The sequence below is a fragment of the Heterodontus francisci genome, chromosome X (assembly GCF_036365525.1).
Source record: "Heterodontus francisci isolate sHetFra1 chromosome X, sHetFra1.hap1, whole genome shotgun sequence".
NCBI classification, from domain to species: Eukaryota; Metazoa; Chordata; class Chondrichthyes; order Heterodontiformes; family Heterodontidae; genus Heterodontus; species Heterodontus francisci.
In genome coordinates, this window is record NC_090421.1 from 5,437,273 (window position 1) to 5,451,512 (window position 14,240).

The 14,240-nt window shown below is 40.0% G+C and overlaps 1 protein-coding gene across 16 annotated transcripts in view; it reads left to right on the forward strand.

Moving 5' to 3' along the window:
• The window catches only part of ikzf4 (IKAROS family zinc finger 4), a 233,941-nt gene that overhangs the window by 186,455 nt on the left and 33,246 nt on the right, over positions 1 to 14,240 (forward strand). For 10 of the 16 annotated variants that reach the window (XM_068024609.1, XM_068024612.1, XM_068024603.1 and 7 more), the window contains 3 exons: positions 5,945 to 6,094; positions 9,651 to 9,848; positions 13,463 to 13,594. The exons of 1 other annotated variant lie outside the window; for it this stretch is intronic. In XM_068024609.1, the coding sequence (XP_067880710.1) occupies positions 5,945 to 6,094; positions 9,651 to 9,848; positions 13,463 to 13,594 (480 nt within the window). Of the gene's footprint in view, positions 1 to 5,944; positions 6,095 to 9,650; positions 9,849 to 13,459; positions 13,595 to 14,240 lie in introns of all 16 variants that reach the window. 5 more of the 16 variants (XM_068024613.1, XM_068024614.1, XM_068024615.1 and 2 more) reach the window with 4 other exon arrangements.

Below are 14,240 nucleotides of genomic sequence, written 5' to 3' on the forward strand. Positions count from 1 at the left end.
GCCTGGGGAAAAGGGATTTGAGTTTCTTGAGCAGTGACTTGGAGAAGCCTGTATTATTTACAATACAGTAAGTTTGTATTTAATTTTTTTTTTAACTCTCCTGCCATTATTGAAATCTTGCTTGCACTGTTGTAGGACAATGAAGCGGTTGCAGTTATATCTGCTGTGGCTGATCTGAAACTGTAGCATATATACATTTAAAAGTGAATGTACAGCAACACACCCAATGAGTAACTTAAATACTAAAAGCAGTTGCTGTCATGCATGCTGTTAAATTATTGTTGCAGCTCTTTAATGCTGGCAAGCTCAGGCGCAGGCATGTAAACTGGAATACCTTCCAATGAGTAGGGAGCTGATGTACAGTCATTGTGAACAGGTGATTTGATTTACATTGATGGTATATGAAGACTGAATTTTGTGATAGCACTGGAAGATGGGTTGTACCTATTAAGGTATGCTCATCATGGAGATGGCTTACCATTTTGTTGGAATCGTTTGATAAATGCAATGACCAGCTGAACCGTGTAACCCAACTGTATGCCCTTACCAGTTAAGATCAGCTAATTTACCACAGACTGGGAATCAAATTTAGGATCTTCCTGCTTTGTTTGGATGTTACTCACTTGATAAACTCATCAGGGGAGTGACTTGTCCATTGTGTTGAAAGTTCTATAACTTAAATTGTTTTAAGTTGATAGCACAGCATTGAATGCAAAGCATGTTTTTCTGTCAAGAGGCACTAAATTTCTTGATTTGATAAAGACATTAGTATTCCAGTAATGTTTACAAATAATAAACAGTGCCACTCTGATAAGATATGGAAGTTGATGGGCTGAACAGGCGACAGCTATGTGTTCTCGTCCACCTACAGACTGGCCCATTTCTCAGGCACGGTGTAATGCAGTATGACCAGTCTGCGCTGGCCATTCCAACTGACCCAGAGAGAGAATGGTGGGAGAGAGCTCGAATCAGGGTATTTCGCAACTGAACAGCTGGTTTGTTAATGTCAAATGGCAGATGATGACAGCAACTTGTATTTCTATATTGCCTTTAACGTAGCAAAACTTGCTATGGTGCATCACAGGAGCATTATAAAGCAAACTTTGACACTGAGCTACATAAGGCGATATTGGGGCAGATGGCCAAAAGATTGGTCAAAGTGGTAGATTTTAAGGGGTGTGTTAAAGGAGGAAAGAGAGGTTTAGAGAGGGAATTCTAGAGTTTAGGGCCGAAACAGCTGAAGCTGAGCTCCACAAGGAACCTTCTAGCTAAAATTTCCACAGTGCATCTTTGCACTTCAATGAAATGTCTGTCTTCAGGATTGAACTGAAAATGCCTTTAAATCCTTTTTGATTACTTGGAACACATCAAGAAATTAGCACTTTGCAGACATGTCTGTACCCTTCTGAGGGCTGTGGCAGGAGTACTGTGTGATGTGAAGAAAAATTGCAAGTTAAATGATGTCTTTTTATAAAGGTATCAATTTTGGAATCCACATTAAAAAAAACTTTTTTTTAATGGACGTCACATCACATGATCTGGTTTGAAAGCTTGTAAATAGTTGTCAGTAATAAACTTTCACAGTAATGCTCATTTTAAAATCTAGTTTAATTGCTTTATGACCATTAAAAATTTGCTCATTTATGGTGGGGATTTGGGGGTTAAATCTAAATATGAACATTTGAAATAAAAACTCAATTTTGGGGATACAACTGGCAAAGAGACCTAAAGCAGCAAAGCCACTATTTAGCTCTTCTCTTTTCAGATGTTGATGGACCTGCTTGTATTTCCAGCATTTTCTGCTGTGAGTGTGTGTGATCCCTCTATTTTCCTCCCAGTTTAGCTTGATGTCTGAGACTGGAGACTCCAATGGGAAGAACAAATTGAACTGGTATATCTCGCATGGTCCCTGAACATGCTGCACCACATTGAGGATGGGGAAGGTTGTGTTTCTAAACCTGTTAAATTCATCTGGGTTTGCTATCTTGTTCAGTCTATTGTGCGTGTAATTGAATTTTGTTTCTCTTGTTAAGATAAAGATCATTGTTTGAGACTGCAAATCTAAACTGGAACCTAGCTAGGAAAAGGCAGTATAAATTTAAAGTAGAAAAACTGAGCAATTGGGTTGTGAACATGATTATTAAAAACACAGGCAAGATAGAATGTAGTACTGAACTGTCTAAAGAATTTCTGATCTGAATAAAAGTTTTAAAAAAACATAAAATTAACCATTTCCAAAAAATGGTGCCACTCCCTACATTAGAATTCTATTTTGAACGGGTGCCTTTGAAAGGGTTGTGATGGAGCCCACATGTACAAAGTGACAAATGTTAGGGACAGATCAGAAGAAAGATGAACAACTGTGTTCATTAAAGTTGTTAACCTTTGTTATATCTCACCTCCCTTCTACCACTGCCACCACCCAACAAAACAAAAGCTAGTTGAGATTACAACTTTAAAATGAGTGCATATGTAGTTGTTTAAATCTGGATCTAATACTGTAGAAACTGGCCTGAAGTACAGATTTCACAGTATCTACATCACCAAGAACTGCAGTTGCATTATTGAAGTATTCCCTGAAGTGGTTCTGCAGTGTACATGCAGTATAAGTTAGCTGTGAGGCAGCCGTTTGGAATTCTCTAGCCAAGAGCATTCATGATGCACGAAAGCAGAGGGGCTCAGGTGTGCTTGCCCCACAATGACTTTTTGTTTTAAAAATAAACTGGTGCAGCTAATATTACACTGCAACTCTCCCTGACACTATCAGCTTTTACGCTGCAGCTTCTCTTGACTGTGCACCTGAGCACTTCCTGATTCTCAATTGAAAGTAGAACATTATTTGCAGAAGATATAAGAACGGGATTTAACCGGAGGATCCTTTTTGCTGTCGGAGATAACCAAGTAATACTAAGGTGGGGGATCAGCAGCTTCCAGTGACATTGCTCAGCTGTTTTGAATGGAAGTGCATCTACATTTTAACCATGTCCTATTATTTTTTTGTGCTTCAGTACTCTTGATTGGATAGTAGGTGTGTGCAGTGGAAAGAATTGGGGTATACGGTGGTAAATCAACTGATACATAGGATCCAGGACATTGAAGACAACATAATCATAGAGTAGCAAGAAGAAATAATTGATCTATGCTTGTTGTAGTTCAAATGCATCTATATATGGATGGTCAGTGTACATGTTTCTTTTTTATGTAGGTGTTTGTAAGCAGTTTTACCTACCACACCCATGTTTGAAGATAGGACAAGTAGTTTTGGTGGTGAAAGCGCTGGTTACTGAAAGCAGCTTGACTGTAACAAAGGCATTGGTATTCCTTTGGAAATATATTGGGTATGGTACATTTACCACAGCAAATGTACAAATGGCAAGCATCTCCTTAAATAATGTTTGTATCACACATGTTTTTCTACTTTTCATTCTGGTATGAGCTGCTGCTTTAAGTGACTAAATGGTTAATTTCAATTTGTTAAAAATTGGCATCAAAGGATAGTGACAATGATGGATAAGACATCCAAAGAGTATCCGCTTCTGTGGATAGCAAAGAGTTGACCAGTCTTATAGGTTCAAGAAATACATTTAGTGATCAGTATCTGGTGCAAAATTGGTTTAGCCATCCATCATTAGATCTAGTTGGAGCACATCTCATGTTATTGGGCCTCATTCTCCTCTGTTAAAATCATCCACTACTCCAGGATCATCTTGGCTAATCCCTAGCTTCTTCTCCACTACCACCCTTCTCCTTAAACCCTTCACCCCCCTCATCTCCAACAAGAAGTGCAAGGAACTCATTGACAACTTTGCCTCTTAAATCGAGACCATTTGTGCAGCTGACTGCTGCTTCCTCTTCCCTACTGAGCAAAATCTCACCCCTGCCCTAGCCCCAATCCTGTAATTTTCTTTACTTTCTTTCCCATCTCCTCTCATGACCTCTCCAAGTCTAACTTGTCCAGAAGACCTGCTCCCTTAACAATATTGCCACTAAACTGTTGACCACCCTTTCCTTCCTGGCTCCCGTGCTAATTGCCATTATAAATGATTTCCTCTTTTCAGGTATTGTTCCCTGCTTTTCATAATAGTCGTCATCACTCCTCTAACCAACCCCCCCCCCCCCCCCCACCCTTCTCAAAAACCTGCCTTTGGCTACTCTGTCCTTATAGACTACCACTCCATCTCCAATCTCCCTTTCCTCTCAAGTCTTTGAACGCGATGGCCTGGATTTTGCAAGCGCCGGCCCTTTGCTGCTGACCTTGAAGAAAGCTGCCCGCAAAGACTTGATGGGTTCTGTGGCATTGATTTTCCCCTGTTAGATCAATTTCATTCTGATGCTATCTATGGGGGATCACTGGTGCCCAGGAACAGTGAAGTCATCAGGCAGGCTCAGCAGTCAATCAGATTGAAGAATTCTTGGAGCAAACTGGGAAATAAGCACTGATTATCATTCACTTTTTAATCATTTTACAGGGAGAGAAATAAAGATTGAGACACATGCACATGAGATTAAGGTTGAAGCTGAAATAGTATAAACTTTAAGTAAATTTCAAAAAAATCTGTGGAATTTTTATCATGGATTGGAGGGAATGACACTCCAGACAACCAGATGTGTTTTTCAGGAGCAGAGAGGTTATTCAGTAATTATGCCTTGGTACGCCATTTTAAAAACTCATTTACACCTCACTCAACAAGGCTTAACCTTTTCAATGAGTTTTACAGTGAACATAGTGCGTAAAGAGTTGAAGTTCACGTCAAATCACCCATTTCTGTGCTGATTTGCATCTGCGAGGACTGCAACAGTGCATGCACCCTGTGGAGGAGCAGGCAATTGCTGACAGCAGCTTCTGGATTTCCACGTTTAGCTGCGCATGTGTGGACACCAGATGTTGCTGTTAGTTTTACACAGTAATGACACCAAGCATTGACAGTTTCATGGTCACTACAACCACAAACTCTTGGCTAATTTTGCCTCCCAAACTCATGCCCATCTTTCTCACAACTCTGTTTGAATTTCTTCAATCACGTTTCTGCATTTGCCATGAGCACTGAATTACCGCTAATCAACGTCCCAGATTATATCCTCTGTGACTGTGACCATGACCATGGTGTGTTCTTCCACCTCATCCTCTTTAATCTCTCTGAAGACATAAGTCTTCTGATCTTGTACTCAACTGACCTAGTGACATAATTATATATTCTGACAACATTTTGCTGCTCAACAGTATTTTGACATCAAGTGTTGAATCTACTATTGCTCCCAGATTCTGTTCCGTTTCACCGTTGCCTATTTCAGTCATCTGAAAGATGCTGTTAAACCCAGCGGGTGTCTGATCCCATTTATTACAAACACTTCTCTCTAGATCAGAGTCTTGTGTTTTTTGAATTTGAGGACTGTCCATTGCATTACTGTGCACTGTGATTAAAAGTTAGTTTAATTTAGAGATGTAGCATTTGTGCTACTACATACCATTGGTTTTCTATACACCATGTTACAATTCTGTTAAATATCAATTGTTCTGACAGGCTGCTCATTAACCTGTGAAATGTCAGCGTTGTGGAGAAAAAAGCTGGCACCTTTCTGTTCCTGTAATGTGCATATCTGAATCTTGTAATGACTTGGCGGCCTGTGTTAGGGTGATGCACTGGAACTGAAACTTTTCTCTGAGATGAAATGAAGAACTGAGAGTGCTCGAAATCTGGAAAATAAAACAGAAAGTGCTGAAAATACTCAGGTCAGGCAGCATCTGTGGAGAGAGAAGCAGAGTTGACGTTTCAGGTCTGTTAGTTATCATCAGGACTTCTCATACTGTCGGACTGTTGCATATTTCCAGCATTTTCTGTTTTAATTTTATGCATTGTGTCCAATTCGATGCGGCATCATACATTTGAAATCTGACTTCTTGGTTAACCTAATGCTTATCTCATAATTTTGTGTCTCTTTCTAGTCTCCTCTCCCACTGTCGGCAAGCCTTACAAATGTAATTACTGTGGGCGGAGTTACAAGCAGCAGAGTTCACTGGAGGAGCACAAGGAGCGCTGTCACAACTACCTGCAGAGTCTGAATGCTGAGCCCCCACAGCCATCTACTCAGCAAGGTCTGTAACCAGCAGTGCCATAGTTAGCTTGGGGCAGCAAGGACTTTGCCTAGCAGTGCCACAGTTATCCACGGATAGTGAGACAGATCGTGTAACTAGCAATGGCAAATCATAATTATGGTGTTGCATATTTATCTGGTCAGCTGTCCATTAATCAGATACATGTCTGTGTATTTGATGATTGAAAATGTGTGTTTTGTCATTCTGGTATCATTCACGCACCCCAGAAATGTGTCCAATCATTGAATTTGGTTCTGTAAGAGTGGTTCTGGGAAATCATATATTTTTATTTAAATGGCATCATCAGGACCACCTCTTGAGTGATGATCCCTCCCTGTATTAAACTCTATAAAGGCCCAGGACCTGCCCAATGATCCAATTAACAAATGCCATGTTAAACCGTTCTTCTACCTGATCCTCCAGTGGCAAACTCACACAATAATTTGCTGGAAATACAATTAGAGTACGCCAGCAAAGGGCCAGATCAGGAGCAGCACGACCAATGTCTGATGCACATCCAAGGGTACCGGGTCCTGTCGCAGAATGGGATGACGCTTTAGAGCAATAGCTCCAATCTGATAATGTGAGGATGGGTTGCAGTATGTCTGGACAGAATGCCAAGGTTGGATTAAATTTGATGAGTTTATACTGAAACTGTAGTATAGTATAAATATATAAATCAGCATTAAGTAGGGACCTGAATGTACAAAGTTGTTTCGGGAGCTGCAAACGATCCAGTTGCAATTCATGCTTGCTGTACAAGCTCAATGAAAAGATTTATCAATTTGAGAAAAATTGGGATGTGCCTGGCTGTCAAAACACTTATTTTTATTACTTAATTGAGGTTTAAGATTTCAGTGAGGTTCCTAGAAGTCCTATCTTCTGGCAACCTGCTGAGCAATTGACTTTACTGATTCTGAACCCTCCAACATCATTCTGTAATGGTCTAATGGCTGTGGCAATCACAGTGGCTTAATTCAGCAAACTCAATCTTACCGTCAGTGCAGACGGGGACGCTGGGAGGTGCTATGATAATTAGCTCTTCAACTTTTTCGGAAAGGATCTCTAAAGCAGCGTACAAATCCCAGAAATTTATGGTGTAAGGCACTTAATGGCATAAGTCACTCACTCCATAATTTACTGGAATTTGTGCACCATCATAATGGCATCAATGCTTAGCAGATCTGGCAACATTTAGCCAAACATTTAGAAAAAATTCAGAGCATGTGTTAGGTCTCTTATCATTCAGGTCCAGGTCCAGTAAGCAATATATTTTAATATTTTATGCACAGGTAGAGAGCAGCTCTTTTATTTAGTGCTGATCTCTGGTTGGGGTGAGGGGGGGTGTGTATGAGAGACATTTCACCCAGCCTCATTCCAGCTACCAGGTAGGTGATGAAAAAAAAAGATTTGTCAACAAAGAATACATTCCATAGAGACTGAAAGTACCCAAGAATTATTGATAAGTGATGATTAAGAAGCTGATTATTATTCTCAGTGATTCCAAGAAGTGTTTGTACCTGATTCAGGACTTTGAGGTAGGGAGACATTTTCTATTTTGTTAATTCAAGGCTGCCGAATCTGCCTGGGCAAGCCAATGCAAATTTAACCATTGGATCATATCATGAATCAGGGAGAAAAAATTGTGAACAATTCAAATGTCCACCTGCAAGAGAAAATGCATCATCACTCTTCTTGCATTGTCTTTCACCTCTTTAATAAACAGGACAGCCATGACCACTCGATAGGTGGCCATCATTGACTTTGTATGGTGTCTCAGACCACTACTGACAAGGCGGATGTCTGCCTTCAGTATTTTTCAGCGTATGGGGCAATTACCTGGGTACATAAGGTTCTCGAAACAGTTATCCAAACGTACCCCCTTCATTGAACAATGCTGTCTCAACTTTTTCTTGGGTGGTACATTTAGGTAATTTACAGGACCCACTCGTGATCGAGGCAGCCCCCTTAATTAGATTTCTTACTTTGGATACTATTAAGTATATACTTCCAAGCAGCAGGTAACAGGATTTTACTCCTGTTACTTTATTTTGTCCAAGAAGTCAAGTGGCCTTTACCCCATTTCTAGATCTTGGGAAACCATCAAATCTTGAAAAGAAATTCAATTTGATTACAGTGCCACATATTAAACAAACAATGCATATTTGGTTTAGGTTAGCACCAGTGGATCTAAAGGATTGTATTTTTGCATTGGTCCTACTATCGGTAGTTTCTCAAGTGTATCTAAGTAATCAGTCATGTGTCTTCTCTTTTGGCCTTTCTCGCCCTCCCCGATTCTTTACAAAACACCTTTAGTTTGTTGCTGTGCACCTAGGGCTGTAGTGTATTCCTATTTAGACAGCTGGTTAGTCCAAGCTCCCAGATGGGCAGTCAAGCAAGTAATCAATATCTTATAGCAGTTGGTAATTTGTGGACTAGCACCAGAAAATGAATGTGAAAGCTGCAGCATTCTTGTAAAAACTCAACTGGTTCACCCATGTCCATCAGAGCAGGTAAACTGACCTACATGTTTCAAACTACTTGGTTGCTACATTGCCAGGGGTGCCCATATCCTAAAAACAAATAAAAGGAAATGAGTTCACAAGAAATGTCCTTACTCAGGGTTGTTGGAACATAGAATGTTTTGCCATGAGGAGAGTTTGAGGCACAGATTTTTTAAGGAAAAAAAATTGATAAATATTTCAAGCAGAGGAAGATACAGGCCTGTATTGGAGTGTGAAAAAGCACAAACAATGTACTGAGTGGCCTTCTCTGTTGTAAACTTCTATGGTTTTATCCTCACTACCACATGAGGTTCATGATCCTGATTATTTCCATTGCTTTGGGCTGAGTCTAAAGTATATACGAGCACATATAGTCTCATCTCTCAATGTTAAGTCTGGTAGTTTATCACTTTGTGAGCTATGTGGAGCTTGCATCCAAACAGACTTGCCCTTGCTCTGTTAAAGTAGTCCTTAATGACCTGATGAACTCGCCATTGAAACTTCTTCAAATGCATGATTTTAAGCTTCATGCTTGTAAACCAGTGTTACTTACTTTGTTCTTGTTAGGCAAGGGAATCAAAGGTTATCGGGGGTAGATGGGAGTGTGGAATTCGAGACACAAACCGATCAGCCATGATCTTATTGAATGGCAGAGCAGGCTAGAGGGGCCGAATGGCCTACTTCTAATTTATATGTTCCTGGGCTTTTAATTGGCAGTGTCTGTAAGGTAGCTATTTCGACTGCTTTTTACACATTTACCAGACATTACTGTTGAGATTTCGTCTACGTCCAGGTATTTCTCAGATCTGTTTTGGCAGCAGAACTTGTAGCATCGCAGCTAGGGCCTTTTCCCCCTCCTAAGTTGGTGGTACTTTGATGTAACTCCTGTGGTTTGTAAGGGGTGCCTAAATGAAGAAGTAAAATTACCTTGTCGGGTCGTCTTTATTATTTGAGTTACAGCATTCATTGTACAGCACCATCCCCACTGACCCTGCTGGACCATTATTTTTTGTTTCTATGGTTGGGGAATTTTTAGGGGAATCTTTTTTTAGGTTGTCACAGGTCAAAAAGAACAGTTATTGCGCAAGTCCTGGACCTTTTATACAATGTGGGAGCAGGATGTCACATGAGGGGTGCTCTCAATGATGTCATGATGAAAGAGTGTGATTTCCAGGACCAATCCAGATTGGACAAGTTCCTATGGTGTGTGAGGGATGCTATCATGCCAAGAATGATGAAGACTGTACAAGGTAGGTCATTTTTCTTTGCCTGTGACTCCAATATGAGGATTCCTGATTTCAGCAGTGTTGGAGGAGTCTCTGTCAAGAGGCTGGGCATTTCCCATGGGAACAGAAATATTAAAGTCACACTGGGCCACTTGTACATATAGAGACTTGGGAGCATATTAACTTGCCCGCCTGCCCACCCTCTTAATCAGGGAGTGAGTCATGGCTTGTGGTACAAGGAAGAGGAGAGACAATAAATGATTGTGAGATGCTGCATAATTAATTGTTTTGATGAACTATAAAAGGTTATGTTCTGTGTGGTTGAATACACCAAACAATACTATACATAAGCCTAGAAATTACTGTTTGCGATATTATCTGGGAGTATAGTAGTGTAGTGGTTATGGCTTTGATGAGTAACCCTGAAGTTATGAGTTCAAATCCCACCATGACGTTTTGTGAAAATGAATTCAATAAATTGTGAGCTGCCACCAGGGGAAAAAAAATGACCAGATTGTTGTTAAAGCCCAATTGGTTCACTGATGTCTTTCCGGGAGGGGCCTGCTGCCCCATCCAGTCTGGTCTACATGTAACTCCAGGCCCCACAACTGGGTTGATCCTTGATGTCTTTATAGCTACTATGGCTGAGCAATAGACGCTGTCTTGCCAGTTTTGCCAGCATCCCAACAGTTTTTTTTTAAAGTATATAAAAGCTTAATGAGTTAATATTCCTTTGTATGTTGTTTTTACAGAGTTATTAACCATTTTACTTAGTCGTGTATGCTTGCATTACAAACAGTAATTTGAGGGCTGTGGTGTCTCCACCCATGCAAGTTCGCAACTATTTATGCAGTAGATTAATATTTCATTTCCGGTATTGATAAATGCAGTCTGTAAACTGGCTTAATTTTGCTGTTAATATGGTGAACTCTTTCAATAACATGGTGTTTGGGAATCTGCTGAATAGCATATTCCAGTGAACAAGTAGAGTTTTACTAAGGTTCCTGTGGCTGTCACTTTTCAATGCTTCACACTGGTTTTCTTGTATATCTTTCTTTGTAAAGTTTGTATCTACTGAATCTGAGTCTTACTAATGAAGATTTCAGAACATTAACTCAATTTCTGCATATGAAAATGTACATTTTGAGATTACTGTACACTCTGAGATTGGTTTCCATGTACTGCTGTGCAGTCAGGCATTGCTGGTTTTCATGGATTCAGGTTACCACTTGTTTGCTGTCTACCAGCTCTAAAATTGCAGACCTTTCAGAAGTAGATCTGTTAAAGCTTTCTTCATTTAAGGGTAGAGTTCAAATGTTGAGGTTCATATCCCTACCGACTAGTGGCACTTTTCTAGCTGACCATTAACCACTCTTCTGACCATTGTACTATATTGTTTTAAACTTTGGTTTTGTGCATGCCTAAAGAAAGTCACAAAAACAAAGAAAATGCATGTGTATAACACCGACTGACTCTTGAATATAATGCCATATTTGCACCTAATGGTACAGCTTAAAACTGTAAGCTTTTCACTATGAAATGCTGTCCAGTTCTCAGCATAATTTAATAAAATGCACTGATGTGATGTTGTATATTATAGTACTACTGATAGTTGGGTAGGAGATCAAAGGCAGCACAACAGTTAGCTGTGAAAATTGGCCTCAGCCACCCTCGTTTAGGAAGCGGAAATATCAGTCATGGTTCCTGCTTCTAATTACTTATTTAGTAACCTCTAATGCAAAGCTCTCTGTGGTTATAGGGTGAGGACAGTCATTTACCCTCCTGACATTCAATCTCGGCTTATGCATAAAGAATGGCCACTTGGCTGAGGTACTGGAGGGCTGCCTTTGTCGACATGAGTTACTTGCTGGGGTTTTGTCTTTGAAATGTGCATGAAATTCCAGCATTAAATATTTTCTTTAAGAGAAGGAGTGAGTCCTCCAATGCCTACATATGATGCCCATTGTATCTCAGCATCCCAGCATGAGATAAGGCCTTTAGGAGAGAATGGGTGGGGGAAGTCAAATGAAAATTGGGATCAACCCATCAGTAGCACAAAAATAGAGACAGAACATGCTGGAAGTACTCAGCAGGTCAGGCAACATCAGGCGGAAGGGTCACTGACCTGAAACGTTAACTGTTTCTCCCTCCACCATTGCTGCTCGACCTGCTGAGTATTTCCAGTATTTTCTGTTTTTACTTCAGATTTCCAGCATCTGCAGTATTTTGCTTTTACACCAAAATAGAGAGCACACTCAATATTGCTGTAACTGTGTAGAAATAATACCTGCTGTTGAATGGGTCCAGTAGCTGTGTTGGTCTTGAATATGTTTTACACTATAACCATGTTGAAGACTTAGATTTTCCATTACTAATATTTATTACTTTACTGGTTTTGTTCCTGAAATGGGAAGTGCTAAGTTAACAGTCAAATACTGAAGATGAGATCTGTTTACTACCTGAAGGCAAGTCTTCTGGTTCACAATGTAATTTAAATCCAGTATAGAATATAGTTTTTCCCCTTCCTTCTGCCAGTTTTCTTGCTTTTTCCCCTAATCATCATCTAAAGGAATTGACTCCTTGCTGGAGTATTCTTCTATGGGTACTGGCCACAATCCAATGCTTTGCTAGTTGGCTATTCTTTGTGAATCAAGGCAGGGATTGTGATTTGGAGCAGGAATGCTGGTTCATTTTCCTCTCTGTCAGGAGGGTCAAAGGTAAAGGAGCATTAAGAGTGTTATCAATAGGGATCAGGTGTTCCAAACTTTTCATATTCTTCCTTTACCTTTTGAAACTTGGCAATTTAATGTCCTGAATAGTGGCTGTAAAATTTGTTTTTAAATACTTGGTGCAAACTCCTCATTTGTTCAACCTCCATAACTTTATTTTTATTGAAATATTTCAAATGAAAAGATGTCCATACTGGGAAGTGGAGCACTTTCCACTTTAGTCACCCAGTATCGGCAGTGAGCACACCCAGGTTAGGCCTGTTTTGTTCCATAGCACTTCAGCATCAGAAGACCACCTGTGAGAATGTTTTCACTTTCCACGCCAGCAATTATTATGGCCTGTTTGAGATTGCCAATAAATGTCTAATTAGGGGCAATTCTGTGCTGTGGGCCCATGGCTGCTTGAAACTGGGTTGAGGTTGTCCAAACTCATTTCACGTAGGACCTAGTTAGAGACATGGCGCTGCTCTAGCAGGATAAATCAATGATCTATAACTGCATTGAGAATGCATGCCACATGGAGTGAATGCTGTGAGTGCACTCAGTGTAGGTCAGAATTCAATCTGCATATCTCATATGCTGCACCGTGCTTGAAAGAAAACTAAAATGAATTCTGCCTGTACAACACCTTCTGGAAAATTACAATTAAGAGCTGGCAAAACTATCGAATTGCCGACAGTTCGGTCTTTTTTTAGTTGTGGCGCAAATGCGCAAAATGCCTCATAAAATGTATTGGAGCTCTGTTTTTGTTGCCAAAGTGGAATTGGTTAACAACAATTTAAACGGTTGTGCAGTATAAAATGATCGCTAAAGCTGGTTCAAAGCAAGTTCCACTATTGTTCCCAATGCTGCCTGTACAATGTGCATCAGTTGATCACCAGATTTTAGGGTGCTTTCTCTCATCAGCAGGGGAGGAGAGCCGTGACATGGATGTGATGCCTGACCATATCCTTCAGCCAGCCCCTGACAGGCCTTCTTTTATAGATAGGCTTGCTAACAGCATTGCAAAACGAAAAAGATCTACTCCGCAGAAATTTGTGGGTAAGAGCTTCTGTGTGTTTTTTTTTAAATGTCCCAAAAGGACAGTGGAGGGTTAGGTTGTTGTACAGCTGTTTTTTCCCTATGTCTTGCTCCTTACAAATGCTTGTCCCCTTGACAATTTAAATGTTTTCCTGTATCTGCAACTAAATTAAGGAGCAACTCAACCCTACAAGGAGCAAATTGATTGAAGTGGATCCAGTGCATTCTGCATAATCTACATGGTGATCTGGCTGCATATAGTAAAGCGAAAGCTTTCCCATTTTATGCAGAATTCTGGCTCTTGGTGTGTGTGCAGCATAATTTTCAACAAAATTGCAAATGCTAACAAAGAAGTAAAAACTTCATTTTGTAATAGAATTTTTCTTCTTGGTTGGGTATTGGGCTCCATTTTCTTTTTATGCACTGTTTATTTAATTCCAGATTAAGAGAGCCTTGAAAGCTCTTGTGTTGGTCTTAAACACATGGTATTTAATTTGGTCTTGATTATTTCCACTCCTAAATTAGATATGGTTATATTCAATTCTCTGGAGAAAGAGTCCAATTTTAATATTCAACATCCAAATGGAAAGGGTATTTCAACCATCCACTGTCCAAACAAAATGCTATCTATTTGGATTTGAGACTTCCTAAATTGGGAGGAATCTTG